This window comes from Cicer arietinum, chromosome 7 (assembly GCF_000331145.2).
Source record: "Cicer arietinum cultivar CDC Frontier isolate Library 1 chromosome 7, Cicar.CDCFrontier_v2.0, whole genome shotgun sequence".
NCBI lineage: Eukaryota > Viridiplantae > Streptophyta > Magnoliopsida > Fabales > Fabaceae > Cicer > Cicer arietinum.
In genome coordinates this window covers 7402693-7423617 of record NC_021166.2, presented here as the reverse complement: position 1 = coordinate 7423617, position 20925 = coordinate 7402693, and the positions used below count along the sequence as shown (strand labels likewise).

At 28.2% G+C, this 20925-nt stretch overlaps 3 protein-coding genes across 4 annotated transcripts in view; 2 read left to right on the top strand and 1 right to left on the bottom strand.

The window, feature by feature from the left end:
- Positions 1–937: 937 nt before the first annotated feature.
- LOC101511811 (kinesin-like protein KIN-8A) lies at positions 938–5074 on the bottom strand. Its single transcript, XM_004508533.4, has 7 exons — positions 4125–5074; positions 3283–3556; positions 3015–3065; positions 2807–2899; positions 2329–2697; positions 1513–2196; positions 938–1413 (listed from the first exon to the last, which is right to left on the bottom strand). The coding sequence occupies exons 1-7, from the start codon at positions 4817–4819 to the stop codon at positions 1381–1383; spliced, it is 2199 nt and encodes a 732-aa protein (XP_004508590.1). The 5' UTR covers positions 4820–5074; the 3' UTR covers positions 938–1380.
- Positions 5075–13801: 8727 nt separating this feature from the next.
- On the top strand, positions 13802–17818 carry LOC101511485 (deoxyhypusine hydroxylase). The gene is made up of 8 exons (XM_004508532.4): positions 13802–13943; positions 14222–14471; positions 14596–14729; positions 14827–15065; positions 15148–15286; positions 15729–15855; positions 17314–17432; positions 17517–17818. Exons 2-8 carry the CDS (start codon positions 14306–14308, stop codon positions 17547–17549), a joined length of 957 nt encoding a protein of 318 aa, XP_004508589.1. The 5' UTR covers positions 13802–13943; positions 14222–14305; the 3' UTR covers positions 17550–17818.
- A 1737-nt stretch (positions 17819–19555) lies between these two features.
- The window catches only part of LOC101510961 (ATP-dependent RNA helicase HAS1-like), a 9772-nt gene continuing 8402 nt past the window's right edge, over positions 19556–20925 (top strand). The window contains exons 1-3 of one of the 2 annotated variants that reach the window (XM_073363839.1): positions 19556–19734; positions 20140–20557; positions 20827–20925. In XM_073363839.1, coding sequence (XP_073219940.1) covers positions 20207–20557; positions 20827–20925 — 450 coding nt within the window. In that variant the 5' untranslated portion in view covers positions 19556–19734; positions 20140–20206. The remainder of the gene's footprint in view (positions 19735–20139; positions 20558–20826) is intronic. The other variant, XM_073363838.1, reaches the window with a different exon arrangement.

Below are 20925 nucleotides of genomic sequence, written 5' to 3'. Positions count from 1 at the left end.
TCATTTAATAGTTTTTTTTCCTCTAACAATACAAACAAACATTCTTGCCATTCTTCACAAAAAATGCATTCATATGATTTAGAACAACTCAATAAAAAATAGTCTAGAACAAAGTTTGGGAAAATGTTCATCAAAACACACAATTTTTAATAAGTAGTTTAAATTCATCCTTACAACCTGAAAAATGATATTCATATTTTCTCTCATGTTTCAAATATCTACTCTAAACAACATAGCTTGCTGAGCCTAGCACGTTGAACCATCACTTAAAAAAAAATCTACTCTTAACCAACCTTTCTCCCTCTTTTGTCAAATTCAATAACCTCCCTTTATTTTTCAAGGGTCAAGATCTCCCACCTATTATTTCTTCATGTTATGTTCAGCTTGATCTTGATCCTTCTTATAGCAAGTCTAGCATTTGATAGATGGACTTTTTTTGGGTTGGGAAGGTCATGCCAACTTATATCTATTATATAATTTAGTAGTTTTATAGTTTTAAACGTAACTAATTGCCTGCAATAATCACTAACTCAACCGATGTTTCCACGAATGTACTATGTTGATTTAATCCAACTTCTTTTTCATTATGCATTATTTTCAAAGATTATTAGATGTTAAAGTATCCATCATGCGTGTAAGTTACGGCTGTAACCTAAATCTTTTACGTTTGATTACACAATCAAGGGATCACAAAATATGTTGATATGTCTTTTCACTTCACAACAACTTTTTTAAAAAATATCATTTCTGTTTGAAATGGTGAAAGTTTATTGGTGAAAATTATATGCAGCTCAATAATATGGACATACAATATTGAGTGAAATTTTGACATAAAATTGTCAATAAATGAAGTTCACAATATTTGAAATAAATTCATATAATTTGGCAAAAATATATTTTGTAGTAAAAAGTAATAATGATAGAGTTGAGCAAGAAGTCCAATTCAAAAGTGCATGGTAATTTCAAGCCAATCCTAAGTTCATTTTAGGAGCATCAGAGGGTCACAGGCTGTTATTATAATGTAAGTGCATGGCAATATATATCAAGGCAATCACAAATTTACATACCCATGGATGGCATCCGGCTTTCTGATGTCTGTAACAGATAACAATGCATCTATCTATGTCAGTAAAAATCAATCAATGAATGTACATCTATAATAAACATTTTGGAGTTTTCCCCAAAAGCTTCAATAGCCTGATAAAATGAAAGCGGTGGTGAATGAAGAATCATGCAAACGGCACTTGGGTTTGCAGCTGACTGTACTATTATCCTTTGAGCAGATGAATAAAAGGCCAAAAAGGAGGTACTTTATCAAGCTGCAATAATCTGTATATAATACTGAGCTTCCCTGTATCACACTCCTTCATATATCACACTCTAGCTATTGGCTTTTTGACGAGCAAAACCAGGCTGAACAATGAAAATGAAAAACATGGATAACTAGCTGCTTCAGTTACAGAAATATATGAGAAGGGTAAGTACCGATGAAGGAATTAAGAATCATTATACCTGAAGTAGCATGGATGGAGGAGGTGCTGTAGGTTCTGAAAGGATGTGACTTCTAGTTTTTCTCCCATTTAACGTAGTAACTGATGGACTATTATTTGTGGTTATGTCCCAAAAACTCCGTTTCTTGGCAGTTGGAGCTGGTGATCGAAGACGATGATTACTCTTTGATTCACCATTGTTTGGCTCCTTTTCCTTTAGGTTAGAAGCCCTGGTTGCCACTCTTTTCCCCACTTCCCCAGTTGTTGATGCTTGTTTTCCACCCTTTTGAGAAAGCTCGCAAATGAGGTCGTCTTTCTGCTTTAGCTGCAAGTTATGATCTTTCTTCATTCTCTCTATCTCAGCCTCTAGTGCTTTCACTGTTCGCTGTAGTGTCTTCACAGCTAGCTCAGCTCCTTTCTTCTTGGATTCCGGAGTGAAACAAGTTCCAGCCAAGAATGAAGATTTAGTCCTTCGTTTTTCACTTGGTTGGGCAGAAATTGGAGTAGTAAGAGTTGCAGCAGAAGGTGGTGGTGTTGGAGAGGAATGTGAAGCTAAGGCCTGTGCTTCTAGAGTCAATAGCTTCTGTTGTTGCCGTGCTAGCTGCATTCTGAGTTCACGATTCTCCTTTTGCAGCTCAAGTACCAGCTTGGCCTGATCAGTTTCTGTCTCAGGCATTAGCAATTGATCCTCATCGGCATCGCTTACCTGTATCAACACAAAGAACAAATTATCTTATTCAACTTCCTCACAAAAGCATGTCAAGTTTCTGCCTCAAGGCTCTAAACATTTTGTAGAGAAATATTAGCTTGATATGGTATGAGCAATTGAAGATTCAACCTTTAGCCGAATCTCTTTGGCTCTATCAGCCCAGTGAACGGTGTTTTGAGTTTCACCAAATGAGAGGCTACTTGGGCTAATGTTTGCAATCATGACAGTGTTGCAGGTTCCTCCTAGTGAATCTTTGAGAAGTTGAGTGAGTTTTGAATTTCGATACGGTATGTGTTTCTTGCCTTCTACAAGAGCATTGATGCAGCTGCTGAGTGCAAGAAGAGACCGGTTTATATTGGCACCCTCAAGAGATCTAAGCGTTCTTTGATCCGTGGCAAGAGCTCTCTCTGACCCTGCAAGATCAATTAAGGAGAGCTTGCCTACTCGGTTAACAATACTCATTGTTGCAGCATCTCTAACTCGGTATTCAACCCCAACCTAGATATAACAAAATAATGTGCATTTGGTTAGTAACAAGAACGTGTCACAACTCAATCACAACATTAAATGAATCATTTTTTCCACCTCAAAATCCTTAATGATTCACCTGCAAAATTGCATGGGAACGAGAAGATGTTTCATTTGCACGAGTTGGTTCTGTGGTTCGGTTCTGATTTCCTTGTTGGAGCAGTGCCATCACCTGGAGCAACAAGAGAAAAAAAAAAAAAAAGGAAAAGGCATGCTAAATCAAGGTTCAAATTTGAAACATTACTATAAAGGTATATTTTTCGAAAAATGATCAGAATATTAATTACCTCATCTGCAGAAGAAGCTCTGTATTGTGTAAGACCCGCAGCCACAATCCCCTATAACATAATCGAGCCATTGATCAGATATCTTTCAAAGTACAATTCAAATATAATCCAAACATGGTGTTGAAATACTATTGCTTTGTCACATATTACTGGATTAAACATTTGCACGATCTTCAGAAGCAGTCTCAGAATACTTGTGAACACGGTTACTTTATAGCAATTTTTGTGAATTCTTAAGTTTTCATATGATTAAGATAAGAAGGTAGACCTGTTTATCTTCTCTAAGAACCAGAGGCCTTCCAGGGCAAAGCAAATCCCTGACAGTCTCATTGTAAACCTCAAGATAGGAGAGATGAACCACATGGCTTCCATCACAACTTCTCTGTCTGATTTTACTGAAAAGATCCTTAATAGCCAAAACCATCACACCTGGACTCTCTACAGTGCCAAGCATTGTGTAGGTTTTTCCAGCTCCCGTGGCACCATAACAGAAAACTGATCCATTCCTCCCCTGCAGAACAGCTTCCAGAAGTTCCGAGGTTCTGGAAAAAAAAACTGAAATAAACATATATACAACACACTTCACCAAACACAAAAAATCACTTCCTGTAGAAACTGCAAGCAATTAAAGACAAGACAACTTCAATAAAATGAGCACGGGAGCTGTAAGAACGATTCAACTTAACAACGATTGTCGTTGTAAAATGAGCAAATCAACATCAAATTTTATAAGTGAATAAACACTAGATTTAAAGGATTTGCACTATTATAGAGACGCAAACTAGTTTTACACACACACCTCCAATGAAAATTCATTATTTTATCAATGACAAACCCCACTATTACAACTGCATTTTGAAATTGGTATTAATACACGGGAAAACAGAGGTTTCTTATTAAATGCCTACTAGAACCAATTTACACTAACATTGTTTTCCAATTAAACTCAAACAATTAAGTTTAAAGAATAGTAATATTAGACAATTTAGTTATGAAATTTACAAAATTCTATAAATCAAATTTTGGCATATCCCTACAATTTAGAGAGTAAATAGTTAACTAACTTCAATTTTGGAAGTAATAAAAGAAGAGCATAAGGAACTAACTAACGTGGTGGAATAAACTTGTTGCTGAGATGCAGAATCAGTAAACGAAGCATCAAAGGTAAAGTGGCGTCCCTTAACCCTATTGAGTCTAAGGTAATCGTTTTCATTTGCAGACTCCGTCAAATAAACGTCACGGCGATTAACGATTCTAACGCAGCACCGTGAACCAGCTTCTTTTTCCTTCTTGTTCATTGGTCTAACCCTAACGAACACCATAATCCTACTCTCACATTTCCCTAACTCTTCACCACCGTTCCCTTTCGCCGGAGCCGCCATCGACAGTTTCCGAGCAACGGTGGCAGAATTCGAAACCGGAACCCTAATTGCTGATGTTGTTGTTGTAACCTTTCTTGGATACGAAAATCCAACAATTCGATCGGGTCCTAGCATGAGATTTTGATTTTCTTTAGCGTCGTGTTCGTTGTTGTTGTTTGAAGGAGGTGGTTGAGGTAAAACGAAGGTTTTAGTGACGGTTGAATTTGGCATTGTGATTGAGTTTTTGTCTCGCATGGCGGTGTTGTTGTTCTTGAAAGATGAAGAAGCTTGTTTTTGTTGTTCGTATAAGAGAGTGAGGGTTTTGAGTTTTTCTTTGAGGCCATGGTGAGGGTTTCTGAGTCTCTGTTGTTGATGCTGCTGCTGCTGCATTGTTGAGGTTAAGTCGATTTCCGTTGTGATTTTAGATCGAGTGGAAACCGGCATTTCTGTGAATCGTTTTTTGTTGCTAACCAAACATGTCCTTAGCAGGAAGAAGAACGCAAAGAGTGTTGTTATGTTGTTGTGATTTGGAATTTGATTTTTGGGTGAATGTGAGACGTTGGATTAGGAGGGAAATGAACGAACGAAACTGAAGCTGCTAAAAAAGTCAATAGTCAACGAAAGTAGTAAGATTTGAATGATAATCCGTACGTTCACTGGTATAGAAGCAACGGTCAAATCTCATATCGGAAACGGTTACCTGTTCACTTGTGTTGTGGTCCTGTATTTCCAAATGTGTGTATCTTAACGGCACGAGAATCCCCTGATTTACATAAATGAAGAATTTAATGCCATCAATGTTAACTGCATCTCACCAATAAATATTCCTCTCTTTAATACTCCTCTGTTAATACATTAAGAGTAATAAATCTATATTAAAAATTATGCATTTAACTTTTAAAAAATTTTAATTTTATATTTGGAACACAAAAGTTCATTTTTTTCTCCATTTTTAGTGATTTTAATTTACTTATTAGTATGACATTTTAATTTAAAATTAAATAATTGTGTAAAAAAATAAACCTTTTCTTCAATAAGTGTTTGGCAATATACTAATTAGGCCACAAAAATAATATTGCTTAAATGAGGAAATTTTTTTAATATATAAACAAGATGACAATGACTCTAAAAAAGCACTTAATTAAATATGAAGACACATACATCATACATGTAAGGGTAAAAATAAGCTTGATCAATTTAAATTTGGTATGTCATTTGTTATAAGTGACATGATTAATTAATTTAGTTAAAAATTTATTACATAATAAATTTTAAATAGGTAATTTTCATATATCTTTAACTAGAATTATTGAAAAAAAATTAAATATCTCAAAGAATTTTGAATATTCAATTGTGGTGAATATATTATATAAAATTCTAATAGATAGCCTGAATTTATTAAAGAATGATAGTGGTGTTATGAAAATGATATATTTAACAAAAATCTATGGACAAATTAAAATGTTTGCACAACATTCGTTGTCACAACCTAAATTTATAGACATATTAAATGAAATTGATGCTTCAAATATGAATAAGTTATGGGTTTTGATGCAGATGAAGAGCCAAATTTAGGTGATGATGCTCATGTAGTTGATGGTAATGCTACTTATTAATTTTATGGTTTGTTTATAAAATCTTGTAAAGTAATGATATTTTGGAGGCTTACAAATGATACAATAGTGTTATTAATAGAATAAAACTACAAATTTTCATCAATTTCATCCTATTTTTCTTACTTATCTCAATAATGTTTATGAAAACTTTCTTACTTTGGTCATCAATTTTATCAATTTTTTGGATTTGTTCAAATATTTTTTTTATTTGTTCATCAACTTTCCGCGTCTGTTTGTTGAGTTGTTGCTTTTGCTCATTAAGAGCTTGCATCAGGACCTCAAGTCTCATTCTCTGCCTCATGATGAACAAATTTTGTATCAAATGCTACTTCTTCATAAAACCATTCAAAAAAATTTCATTTAATAACTTGTAATGATTATGAATAAAGTAAAATAACTTAATATAACGTACAATATATAATAATTATAGTATCTATATTTAAATAAAATGTTGTCATGGATCTAAAATATACAAATATGATATCAATGACCTAAAAATATATATATGATATCCATATTATCTATTTAAAAAAGTATACGTAATCCGAAAATAGCATAGACTAAACTATAGGTTTATCGCACAGACAACACACTAAATAAAGGTAACTAAAATCATCTACAATGGAGATTCTTACCAGCACTCCATTGTTGATAATAGGAAGTGGTTGATTCTATAGGTAAGTGTTTTTATTAGATGTGTGAAAAAGTCTTAAGGTGTCAAGTTTTCTCCAAAAAAATTCATATTAAATTTTTAATATTAAGCCTCCAATTGAAATAGAGTTTTTTAAGATTCTGATCTATTATTTCAACGTTTTGTTAATTGAGATATTTTTTAAAAGAAGTATCAATATTAATCTTTTTCAAAAAATTAATGGAAAAAATTCTCAAGAAAATTTAAAATATTTTTCTCTCGAAAAATTTTATGAGCAAAATTAAAAAATTATTTTTCTTGAAAAAATCGATTTTTTTTTCGAATAAAAAAAAATTTGAGAAAAAAATTGTAAATTTTTAAAAAATCAAAATTTTTGTATCGAAACAAAATTTTCGATTTATTTTTTAGAAAAAATGGGTTCATATGCCCACTTAAGTCCACAAAATTTTAAGGACTTTTTGGTTTTGGCGAGTCTTTTAAACTATGAAATTTTTAGCTCCTCCTACCCGTGGGGTGTACTTGTGAAATTAAAAGTGAAATTAAAAGCTATAATTTTTATGGTTATTTTCTTTATCATTTGTGAGCTCAAGTATATTACTTTTTACAAAATATACTATTTTTTTACCTACTAGTATTAAAAAATTAATTATTATTATTAAAATATAATAATATAAAATTATTGATAAATCTATTTAATAATATTTTTTCATATTGGAATATTTGGAGAGATATAGTGTTATTAAACACCATATTAAAAAATCATAAAATTAATAGTGTGTATATGCCTTGTCCGCTTGAGTCTCCAAATTGAAGAGGGTGATTGTGATAGTAATAACAGCCTTAATAATTCTTGTCCCTCTCATTAAGCACTCAGTCCAAAGAAAAACCTCTAAATTAGGCACCGAACGTAGAATCAAGGCATAATGATATTGATAGCTGATAACTTTATATGATGTTATCTTCATCATTGGGTTGGCCCCTCTATGAGTATAAATCATAGCAAACACAATAGTTATTTCACTAAACTTGTCATGTTTGTTGGGTTTAGTTATTACTTTGACTCTATCATCTAAAGAAAGAACCTCTTTAATTATTGGACAAAGTTTTTTATTTTAGTAAAATTATATTTATTATTTAAATTGATTGAATGTATAATAACAACATAAATTTAATATTGTTAAAATTAATATCTAAACTAACACGTAATATCCGATTTAATAGTTTAATTTGTAAAATATTTATAAAGATGACAAAAACAATTATACATCTAAATCTGCAGCATTGACAAGTTATATTATTGATTAAATGTATATTTTATGGATCGATTTTTTTTGTTTATAAAAAAAATGTTCTTTTAAAAGAAGTATAAGAAATATTTCAACTCTTACAATAAACAACGAAGTTCAAATTCATCATTACATTGAAAAATATCTATCAATTTTCTATCAATCTGACCCAAACAAAATCCGCAATAAAAAGAAAAATAAAAAAGACAACAACGAAACAAAATATCATCACATTAAAATGTTGAAATAACGAAAAAATATAAACAAAAAAATTATATTTATATAAAAATTACTTATTTAAATAAATAAAAAATAATATTAAATAATTGATTATAGTCAAAATAATCCGTCTCTCTTTTAATAGACAAATAATAAAATAAAAATAAAAAAAGAACCATAATTATTAATTAGACCGTTATTGTCTACTTCCCTCGCACCAAAACATATGTTATATTACCAAACCGAAATGTATCATTGAACTTCCAAGGCAAGCAACACTCATTGAATTATTAATTAAAGGTAACATGTATCACTCATTAATTTCGTAAGTCAAGTAAATTTCATAAAAACATACTAAATAATAACTCAATACCTTTTGGACTATATAAGATTCTTTCGACATAATGAAAAGTTTTAAATTTAAATTTTAAAAATGTATCGATGTTTAAACTTTTGAGAAATATGATTCGATCATTTAAGTCTCTTTTAATATGATTATAGTTTTTATCTATCTTGTCCTGAAAATATATCAATTATAAACCTCTTGAAATGGAACATTATCACACATATGTGATCTTACTTGACCCAAAATTTGTGATACTCAATTTGTAGAATGCAAAAATTATTTATATTTCCATTATTAGATGAGTATATTAAGTTATGGTATTTTAACCTTAGAAGATATATATCTCGATATCGATTAAAAAATAATTATTGAATTAGTTAACTACAGTTTAATGAACACTAACAGATTTTTGGCCAATCAATTTAATTTGTGTTAGTTAATACCATCATCTTTATCAATAAATTATAAAAATATTTTAGAAAGAGACTTTTATTATTTCATCAAATATGCTAATGGATTTTTATTTAATTGTAGTATATTGTTATTCATCGTAGCTACTTATTGATCACATATTATAAAAATAAATAAATAAATAAAATAAATAAATAAAAACAGCTACTTATTGATCATTGAAGAGGAAGAACATAACTAAAAAATTATACCATTATGATTGATTTAACAATTGGATGCTATTATTAAGTTATCAAAGAGAGACATACTGATAAATAATTGTGCCACCTATAAAATCATCTCTCATTATTTCACTAATTCTTTATTCTTTCATTCTCAAGCATAAGTCGTTATGTTCGTTCCTCACTTTCACTTTCGTTTATTGATCGTTCAATAGTTTTGTCCAATCTCTTATCGTTCATTATGAGTTTGTTTTCAACTCTAGTATTTAATAATTTGTAGTTTGTTTTTGCAAAATTAGTAGCGGAAAAATAAATATGAGAAGACATTGAATGTGCGATTACAGAGAATTGATGTAACTCCATTTAACTGATAACGAGTGGATTGAAAGAAAAAAGACAATAATAAACTGATATTTTTTTATATCCTAAATTCCTAACAAGTTTGAGGAAGAGTAACTTCCTAATTATATAATACACTTAACCTTCGGTTAACTGATGGTAGACATGTCCACGGTCGAAATTTAAAAGGGATTACATTAGAAAACATCTTTAATCATCTCACTAACTATTTAATCTCTCGTTCTCAAACGCAAATCATGACTTTCGTCCTTCACCCTCACTTTTATCTATTGGTCGTCCAACAACTTCGTCCAATCTCTTATCGTTCTTTATGAGTTTGTCTCCACCCGTAATATTTAATAATTTATAGTTAACCAAATATACACCCTGTCCATGGTTGAAATTTAAAATGCACTATTATATATATATATATATATATATATATATATATATATATATATATATATAGTATCTATGTTGTAAATATAAAATACACTCTTATATATATATATATATATATATATATATATATATATATATATATATATAGTATGTAAAAGGAATAAAATAAGAAAAACAACAAAAAATACAAAAGAATAAAAGAGAATCAATTAGATATAAGAAAAAAATTGATATTTAGCTTATTTATGATTTAAATTTCATATATTTATTGATCTAATTTAGAATTTGTCAAAAAAAAAAAACCAAATGTTATATAAATTTACATAATTATTGTAATTTTTTTAATTATTTGATAAATAATAGATATATAATATATAAATATAACAGGGTTTAAATTTACGATGAATTTGAATTGTTAATTACATATATAATAATATTCATTATCACATGTGGCATGACATACACACTCTAAGAGTCATACATAATACACGACGAATAAACAATAATGAATTCCCATGATACATGTCAAATTTAAATAATTGTAAAATAACACTTTATTATATGTATGCATAACTAATTATATTAAAATAATATAAATACATACACAATTAATTTACTTAATACTAAAAATTAAATTATGTTTTATTTATTACTTTTTAATTAAAATTCATAACACTTAAAATAATTAGACGTAAAAGAATTTAAATTTTATAATTTATTTGTCTCTTTAATATATAATCAATTTAGCAAAGTCTCACAATACAAGTCTATACTAATCAATTAATATTTTTTCTATTAATTTGTCTCATTTTATTTCTATTATAGTAATAATAATTTTGTATTATTATTTTAATTTAATTGTATAAAACTGACTCTACTGAATAATATTTTAGCAAAAGTTTTCTAAAATATGAAATAAATATTGATGTAAGTTTTGATCTAGTAAAATATTTTATTAAACGTTTGGAAAAATATATAGAACTTTAATTTGCAAATATTATTTTATATGATCTAGGTCAGTCTAGAAAACTACACTCTGTGTTGAAATTTTGACAATGAAATATAGATTTAATATATTTTTTATTAAAAAACATCTAATTCACATAAACAATACTATGACAAGTATACATGATAACAATATTATACAAACATTAAATCTACCAATAAATACCTTTTTATGATTTATTATTTATATTGTAGATGAAACAAATGACTTACTTAAAAAAAAATATTTGAATAGTATGACATATACAAATAGATTTTTTATCTTGAATAACTTAAACCATTTTCCTGTAATAAGTTGAAACTATGTTTTAGACATTTTGAAACTTATCTAAAATAGGATAATTCTCCTAATTTTAATAATAAAAATCATTTTTAAAGATTTAAAGATCATTACATATATTTTAACAATTAAATTAAAATTAAGATTTATAATATTAAGTTATTGAATAATATTTAATTATTTTCATATCGCATGCATAGTTTATACAATAATATTAAGAGTAAATCATCATTTTTGTCCTTAAAAGTATAAAACTCTGTTAGTTTGTTTATTGACTCAACAAAAATCTAAGGTTATTCTTTGAATCACCAAACTGATTAGAGAATTAATTGAGATATTTTGCTGATTCAGTTATCAAAATTACAACACCCTATATTTTAAGAGATTTAAATAATAGTTTATTTGAAATATCAATCATTGTTATTGTTGCATCTACAAGTGGTCATTTTGATTTAAAACAAGGTTGAAAAATTGGCTATTTTCACATAAGATCACCTTAATTTTGTTTATTTTTATAGGAGATCACATTCGTCACCATGTGTTGATTTAATATTTTTTTAATAAATACAAAATTGTTAAATTAATAAAAATAAATATTAATAAAATTAATTAAAATATAATAAATAGAAAAAATATATCAAAATTAATGCGCTTGATTAAATGTGTCGGCGAAATGAACATGTTGTGGAGTTACTAATTTATTTGTAATGGGTTGCAAAATAGAAGAGTTGTTAAAATATCATAGCACTTAATTTTTGTTGGCATATAACTTTGATGTATTTTTTCTTTATATTTAATGTATTTAGTTTGATTTTATTAATATAATTTGATTTATTTATTTATTAAATTAATAATTAACCATTTGTTAAAAAAAACAAATTATCGCTTTTGTAGCTAACAAAAGTATGATATTTTTGTATATACATTTTAATATAAGATATAATAGAAATTTTTTATTGAAAAAGGATATAAAGGAGGAACAATGTGCTCAAATAGTTTTTTTACCATAATTTTGAGGATATTTTTCCTTTATATCTCATTTCAATCAATTTTTTATTTATTATATTCTACAAAATCAAACAAAATATATTGAAAATAATAAAACAAACTACATACAACTGTAGAAATATTTACTCGGTATTGCATTCTATCAATATTGATATAATTTGGTTTATTTATTTTTTATTTATTTGAATAATAAATAATTAATTATTAAAAAAATAAATAAATAAAATATGCCAACTCATGGGATGCAACATTTTATAAGCCGAACAAAAAATTCCTATTATAATGGCATCTCATTTTCCTATATAAATTTCAATATAATATACAACAATGAAGAATTTTAACTCAGAGAATGACACAAGAATAATATCATAATTTTAAAACTACATTCTATCAAAAATAAAAATTATATAAATATATTTGATTTAAATGAACTTCTAGTCCTGATATTTAGTTTATTATTAATTTTGATTTATCTATTTTTAATTTTACAATTTTAGTATTTTTTTTTTATAAATTGAGACATTTTATCTTAATTATATATTTTACTATTAATATTGATTTGGTTAATAACGATATTGATTTATTTTTTATTTTAATAATTACTTGGACTTATTTTAACAAAATATTGTAGCTCATGTTTTTAAAAAATAAAAATATCTACTCATTTTTTTAAAATAATTGTTAAAATATTTGTTAGCTTTGATTATTAATTAAAATAAACGCAAAATAATTAAGATGGTTAAATTTTTTTTTTACCTTTTAAAAAAATTACTGTAATTCTATATACATATTTTAAAAAATAAATAGAGGTATAGAACGAATCACAATAATTTTTAAAAAATAATAATAATTTAAAACAAGCATAATATAAAATAGGCAAATTGGTAATGCGGTCCTTTAACTTAATTTCATGTAACACTTAAGTCCTTTATGTTTTTTTTTTGTCTTTTATTAATTTTAAGTAACAATTTGATCATTTACATTTTAAAATGTCAACGATATTATCATTTTTTTACAAAAACTTCAAAAATTCATCAAACAAAACTCATAAAATTCGATACCAACAACATCAAATTCATCAAATAATATATGAGTTTATTTGAAAATTTGAGTTATGAATTTGATGAAATTTGCATTATATTGAAGATTATAATTAATTTAATGGGGTTTATTTGAAATTTTTGAAGAATTTTTGCAAAAAGATGATAACATTGTTAACATTTGAAGACATAAACGATCAAATTATTATTTAAAATTAAATAAAAAACTAAATTAAAATGAAATATTGAAGTGTTATCTGAAATTAAGTTAAAGAACCGTGAAATTAATTATGCCTATAAAAAATCGGTCAAAAAGAAATTTTTATTTAAAAAAATGTACAATTAAACAAGAGCTACCATTTTTTAAAATAAGTCCAATTAATTATTAAAGAAAGTAAAGCAACATTATTAATAATAAAATATATAAGTAAGACAAAATATTTCAATTTTAAAAAAACTTAAGATTAAAATTATTAAATTAAAAATAGATAAACTAAAATTACGAATTTGTTAAAATATAGGAACTTATATTACGAAATTAGAAATAGAAAACAAAAATTATAAATTAATTATAAATTATGTATTACACTCACTTGTATGGTCTCTTATTATTCCATCTACACTTTGACCCAAAACTCCAGAACAACCCTGACTTTTGCCCTCACCCAAGACCACCGACATTCCGGCGGCTTTTTCCGGCTACCCGGCACTGTTCTTCCTTCTTTCCCAATCGTTTAGTTCTGGTTCGTCCTTACCCAGTTTTTTTCTCTTATTTATTCTTCTTTTATGTTGTTTCAACTTTCAATGGTTGTTTTGATTCTTAGTTTAAACATTTTAGTTTTATTTTGATTGTTTTTTTGGTGTGTTGTACCATTGAGTTATTGTTCTTGTACTATGTTGATTTTTGTCAAGCATGGTGTCTATTTTGTGAAGGAGGAGAAGGGATTTTTTTCAAAAATTTGTGACTTGATTTTTTCCCCTATTACTTGAGATTGATTTTCATGTGGTTTTTGTACTGTAGCCTTGAAATCCTAACTTGCAAACGAGACTTTGATCCATAAGCCCCAACTCTGAGACATTCATTCACAGTTTTTGTTAAATCACTATGTCTGCGAATTCACTGAACGACGTCGCTTTGTGTTCCTCTGAGATGGAGAAGTTCCTGTGCGAGTTGCTATTAGACTCCAACCAACCCATCTCTGAGCGTTTCAGAGCCCTCTTTTCTCTTCGAAACCTCAAAGGTTCCGCCCCTCGCGCCGCTCTTGTTCTCGGTTAGTCACCCACTCCCCTCTTTTCCCTTTCATTTTCTCTTCAGTTCAATAACCATATTATCAACCCTTTTCAAATTGAGTTTTTGATTGCATTGATTCTGAGCTTTTTTTATTCCTTTGGCAGCAACCAGAGATTCATCTAATTTGTTGGCACACGAAGCTGCATTTGCATTAGGTCAAATGCAAGAATTGGAAGCCATCCCTGCATTGACCTCTGTTCTTAATGATCTTTCTTTGCATCCCATTGTTCGCCATGAGGTAGTAGCTTTCTATCTCTTCCTTTTTTGATGTAGAAACTTTTTGTTTTATTTCTAGTTTTAATATCATTGATTGTGTTTGTTAAAATCTTGCTTAGGCAGCTGAAGCACTTGGTGCTATTGGTTCAGAGAGTAACGTTTCTCTGTTGAAGCATAGCTTGGATTCTGATCCGGCTCAAGAGGTTCGAGAAACATGTGAATTGGCTCTTCAACGTATTCTGAATTTAAAAAATGCTGATGATATTACTGGTGATTTGACTGCACCCGGTATATCTCCCTTTAAGTCTGTTGATCCTGCAGCGCCGGCCACATCTTGTTCTTCAGTTAATCAACTAAGGTTTGTCAAAGAGACTCTTGTTAATTAGAGAGTAGTAAGTAATTAGTTAGTTGGTTGCTAACTCGGTGTTAATCAATATTAGGGAGTTACTTCTCGATGAGGAAAAAGGGATGTATGAACGCTATGCGGCTCTGTTTGCACTTCGAAATGATGGTGGAAATGATGCTGTTGCTGCTATTATTGATTCCTTGGGTTCAAAGAGTGCTTTACTGAAACACGAGGTTTGATAAGTTCACTATTATTTCTATAAATAAATGTTATTTCCATTCAATGTGGTATGCATGAATAGCACATAAGTGATAAGAAATGCACTTTGCAAAAGAAAACATCAGGTCGATATAGAGGATTTCATGGTGATATGCTAGCCTTTTATTTATTTATTTATTTATTTATTTATTTATTTTTAAGTACTTTACTTATTGTTGGTTGTACTTTTAAATGTTAAACCATTACACTACATTATATTCCTTCGAGCAAATAAACTTGTAATCGTCATGTCAAAAGTAGTCAGTCGATCTTCAGGAGTTTAATAAGAACACAATAATTTAAACCTAAATGAGTAATAATATAAGATGAATGCCTTAAGGATGCGGTTTAAATTTGAGTCCACCTGTTGAAATTGAATCTCTGAATTTTTTAATGCCAAATTTGCTGTAATTTTAGGTTGCTTATGTTTTGGGCCAATTGCAAGACAAAGCTGCTTCAGCTGCTCTATCCAATATACTTAGAGATGTGAATGAGCACCCAATGGTTAGACACGAGGCTGCTGAAGCTCTTGGCTCAATTGCAGGTATTGTATTTAAAACCAAATATGGAATGGTGTGATCTCTTTTCCTGTCAAAGTGTCAATAATATTATTAATATATGGTATTATAATTGCCGTGCTTTGTGGGGTCATCTATGTATAAAAAGAGAAATGCAAGCATATGGTGTAGTGTATGGAAATCGTGAATAGATAGTTTAGCAGCAATCAAAGTAAACATTCTTTTTAGTAATGAACAGTCCAACTTAGCTTAGGTTGCAGCTTTTAGTATTTCTAGTGATTCTGTTCATACGTGTATGGTTTTGACTTGTCAAAACTCAAAAGTAAGTTCACTCTCACAGTTCACAAATAAAAAACTAGAGGTGTTGGAGAAGACACCTGTTACTAATCAAAGAGGTTTGAATGTTCTATGCACAATGAAATAATGTTTCGTGTAGTTAGATGAGATATCACGGATCACTTTGAAGCATCTAACTATTAGTCCATGGAGGCAATCAATGTCTTTCAGTTTGAGTTGTAAATCTTTTTGTCACCAAAACCTTTTCTATTATTCTTTTGAATATGTTAGGCTTGTTTTTACTATTATCAGTTGTGTTATCATATTAAATTTATGAGTTTGTAATTGTAACTCTCCAACAAATAATGTTTGTGTAAACCTATGCCCTTCCTCTCTTTTATCTTTTGTAACACAGAAAACAAATCTCTTTTATCTTTATTAATGCTATAATTAGCTCATGAATAATACACCCTTCCATCTTTAGTATAAAAAAATATACCCTCCATCTTAAGTAGATTTTTTGTAGTCTATAATGTCTATGTCTATAAGTAACATCTGGCACTTGAAAAATCGAACAGGACAATATTTTTGGTCTCTTTGATTCTACTTTTTTACATGGATCAAGCAACACCATAAAGCTTTGTCATGTACTACTAAGTATAGATTATTTTCCTTTAAATATCTCTTGGTGATTTGACCTATTGTTTTGTTTAGTCTCTCTATTTGGTCAATTCTCCTGCTGCTTCTACATACATGTCTTTATCACAAATCACCTGTGGTTAACATGATTTTTTTCTTCATATTTTCGTCAATAACCTCAAATTTTTTCTAGCTGAACCAAAATTTAACACTCTTTTTATCCCACTAAATATAGAAATATCATATGTTATGTCTTGTTTTGTCATACGATGTTTACGAATTGCTACTCAAGTTTGAGTTCAATTTAGAGTTATTTTTTAGGGGCTTTATATAATCTATTAGTTTTTAGTACGATGGTTGCTTCTTGTAGAGTTATATGACTGATAACAGTTCAATTTAGAGTTATTTTTTAGCGGCTTTATATAATCTATAAGTTTTTAGTAAGGTGGTTGCTTCTTGTAGAGTTATATGACTGGTAACAGTTCTAATTAACCGTTTATTACTAAATGTAGTTGTGAATTCAGCTAATGATAAGTATTTGAATCACGTTTTTTGTTGTATGTCCTTAGATGAACAAAGTGTAGCCCTTCTTGAGAAGTTTACGGCAGACCCAGAGCCTCTCGTCGCACAAAGTTGTCAAGTTGCTCTAAGCATGCTAGAATTTGAACAATCAGGGAAATCGTTTGAGGTATAGACAATGTTACTTCATGAAAGACTTGTCTATTTTGCATCAATTTTTGCTGACACAACGTTTTTTTTATCTTTGTTGCAGTTCCTGTTCATGCGCAATCCAATTGTACATTAAATCTTTTCTTGTGGGGATGTATTTCGATTATGTTTAGACATAAAGAATCTGCATGAGATTGGAGGGACAAGGACAAAACTGACATAGACACAGAGAAACTGGTGGATTTATACTATTCTTAACTCAAAGCTAATGAAATCAAGGAAAAAATAGCCCTATAAAACAAGGGTGGGACTATGGTTTTGTAAATTTATGAAAATAAATATTTCGTGGTGACCTGGAAAACATAATATTTAAAATAAAAAATTATTTAAGAAAATTATTGATTATTTAGCTAGTAACTAAAACTCATATGATAGTTGTAGTTAGCAGTGTTTGCGGTAGGAATTAGATCGGTTTTGGAGTAAAAACCCATGACATTCAAAAGATAAAATAAAAATTAACTCTTTGATCATAAACTCATACCATGTAAACTTTTTACATTATAGTTCACGACGACTAAACTACAGTAATTGTGTTTTTTGTTAGATTAAAACAAAATATTCATATAATTTTGCTTTTATTACATTACATTCTACGTAATTGTGTTTTTTGTTAGATTAAAACAAAATATTCATATAATTTTGCTTTTATTACATTACATTCTACGACGCTCGTGATTTACACAGTAATGAAACTCAACGAAAAAGAATTAACTTAATGAATTAATTTTTTGTAATAGCATGCGTAAATATTTTTGTGTATAATCAATTTTTGTTTTCGTACTATTAATATATATATATATATATATATATAATATAATTATATTTTCTTTTTAAGTTTAAATCATCTTTTTATTGAATTTATCATTGTTAAAAATATAATTGAATATTATAAAATTTTATGTGATAATTTTAAAAAAATCATTTAAATAATAAATAATAGATATTAATGAATAAATATAATGAGATTTAAATTTATGATCATTTTGTATTGTTAAAATATATAATATTCAACTTTTAAACTGTAGACTAATTTCAAAATTAAATTCTCAATTAAGATTCATAAGTACTCGTATTAATTTCAAAATTAAATTATTAATAAAGATTCAGAGTACTTATTTTGATATTTGTTTTGATATTTGTATTATAATACGTAAAGAATTTAAAATATTAAAGTATGTATATATATATATATTATAAGTAGTGTTCAAAAATTAAAAGTAAAAAAAAAAAAATTGTTATATAAAATAATTAAATGTAAAAGTATTCGTAGTAAATTCTATGTGATCATATTGAATAATATTTTAGTCAAAGTTTGCTAAAACAATACATGTATGGATGTAGGTTTTAAAATATTTTAAAAAATACATAAAATATAGATTTAGAAATACTATTTGATCTTGTCTGAATTAGTTTGAAACACTATTGTGTTAAAAAAAATTGACAATAAAATAGAGGTTGAATTTATTTATATTAAAACATGTTTAATTTATGCGAATAATATTACGATAAGTTTGTATAATTACAATATTATATGAATATTAATTTTACCAATAAATATTTTAAGATTCATAGTTTATATTATCGATTAAATAATGGAGTCACTTAATAAAAATATTTGAATAATATAATAAATATGAATATATTTTTTATCTTAAAAAATTTAAACCATTATATATGATCATGAGTTGAAACTACAATTCCCACGTCTTAAAATTTGTATAAAATAAAATAATTCTTACATTCTCAATAATAAAATTATTTTAAAAAAATAAAAAATCATAACATATATTTTAAAAATTTAATAAAAATTAAGATTTATAATATTAAAATATTTGATATTATTTAATTATTTTAATAATTCATATATAATTTATACAATAATATTAATCGAATTCTATTAAAATACATTGCAAATTATTTAAATCCTAGGACTTGTTCTAGTTGCGGGTTTTGATTTTTGATTTTGAAAGTAAAATTTTAAAATAAAACACATTGATTTAAAACTGGTTTGAAATGTTTTTTTTTTTTTTTTTTTTTTTTTTTTTTTTTTTTTTTTTTCATTAAAACTAAAAACCCTAGAATTAGGTTTTGTTTCAGTTTTTACGCTCGTATGCTCTCTTACTGTTCTATCTTCCTTTTCTCCTAAAACCCCAAAACCATCCTGACTTTGCCACACCCAAGACCACCGACATTCCACCTTCCGGCAGCTTTTTCCGGCAACTCGGCACCGTCATTCCTTTTTTCTCAATCGTTTAGTTCTGGTTCGTTTCTGTTCACCCTTACCCAGTTTTTTCTGTTATTTATTCTTCTTTTATGTTGCTTCAATAGTTGTTTTGATTCTTATTTTCAACATTTTAGTTTTATTTTGATTATTTTGTTTTTTGGTGTGTTATTCCATTGAATTATTGTTCTTCTATTGTTGAATTTTTCAAATAACGTGTCTATTTTGTGAAGGAGGAGAACTTATGTTTTTCAAAAATTGTGAATTGTTTTTTTTCTCTTATATGAGATTGATTTTCATGTGGTTTTGCTCTGTAGTCTTGAAACCGTGACTTGCTAATGATTTTTTTTTTTTATATATAGAATTTTGATTATAATGAATAAATATTAATGTTTTTGCAAGAAAAAATATACTGATCGAAGTTTCATTTTTACATTTCGCTCAGGGTACCGAATATCTTAGGACCTGTCCCGAAGAAGAGGACAGGGATTGAAACTGCCCTAAATTGTATCATGGCAGAATCAGAAAACAACCTCCAACCTTCTTCACCACCAATGGATGAAACCAATAACAAGAATAAAAAGACAAAGAAGAAGCACGATAAAAAGAGACCCCGTGATATTGCTGAGGAGAAGCACGTAGAACAAGAAGAAGAGAATGGGAACAATAATATTAGTAATGAAGAATCCTCGAAAAAGAAGAAGAAAAAGAAGGAGGTTGAAATAGAAATTGAAGTGGAAGAGACAAAGGTGAAGAACAACAGTGGTTCTGGAATTATGAGCACTGAATCATTTGCTTCTCTCGAATTATCTCAACCTACTTTTAACTCCATCATGGATATGGGATTTCAACACATGACTCAGGTATTTTTTATTCATTTACTTTTTGAAGAGGCAAAAGTAGTAGTAGAGAGTGACTTATACATTTTGTAGCACCCACACTTTTGATTGAAGGTGTGTCCTAGGGTTCAATATGTTTGACACCGACACATTGACTACATTCAATTATTTCATCTTCTCAAATTATTACCGGTGTTGAAGTTTAGTGTCGTGTTTTGTGTCGGCGTCATTATTTGTGCTTCATAGCTTATATGTGTGAAGCGTTATAGTTGACGATTTTGTTACTAATGTAGATTCAAGCAAGATCAATTCCACCACTTCTGAGTGGAAAGGATGTTCTTGGTGCTGCAAGGACTGGTTCTGGAAAAACTCTTGCATTTTTAATTCCTGCT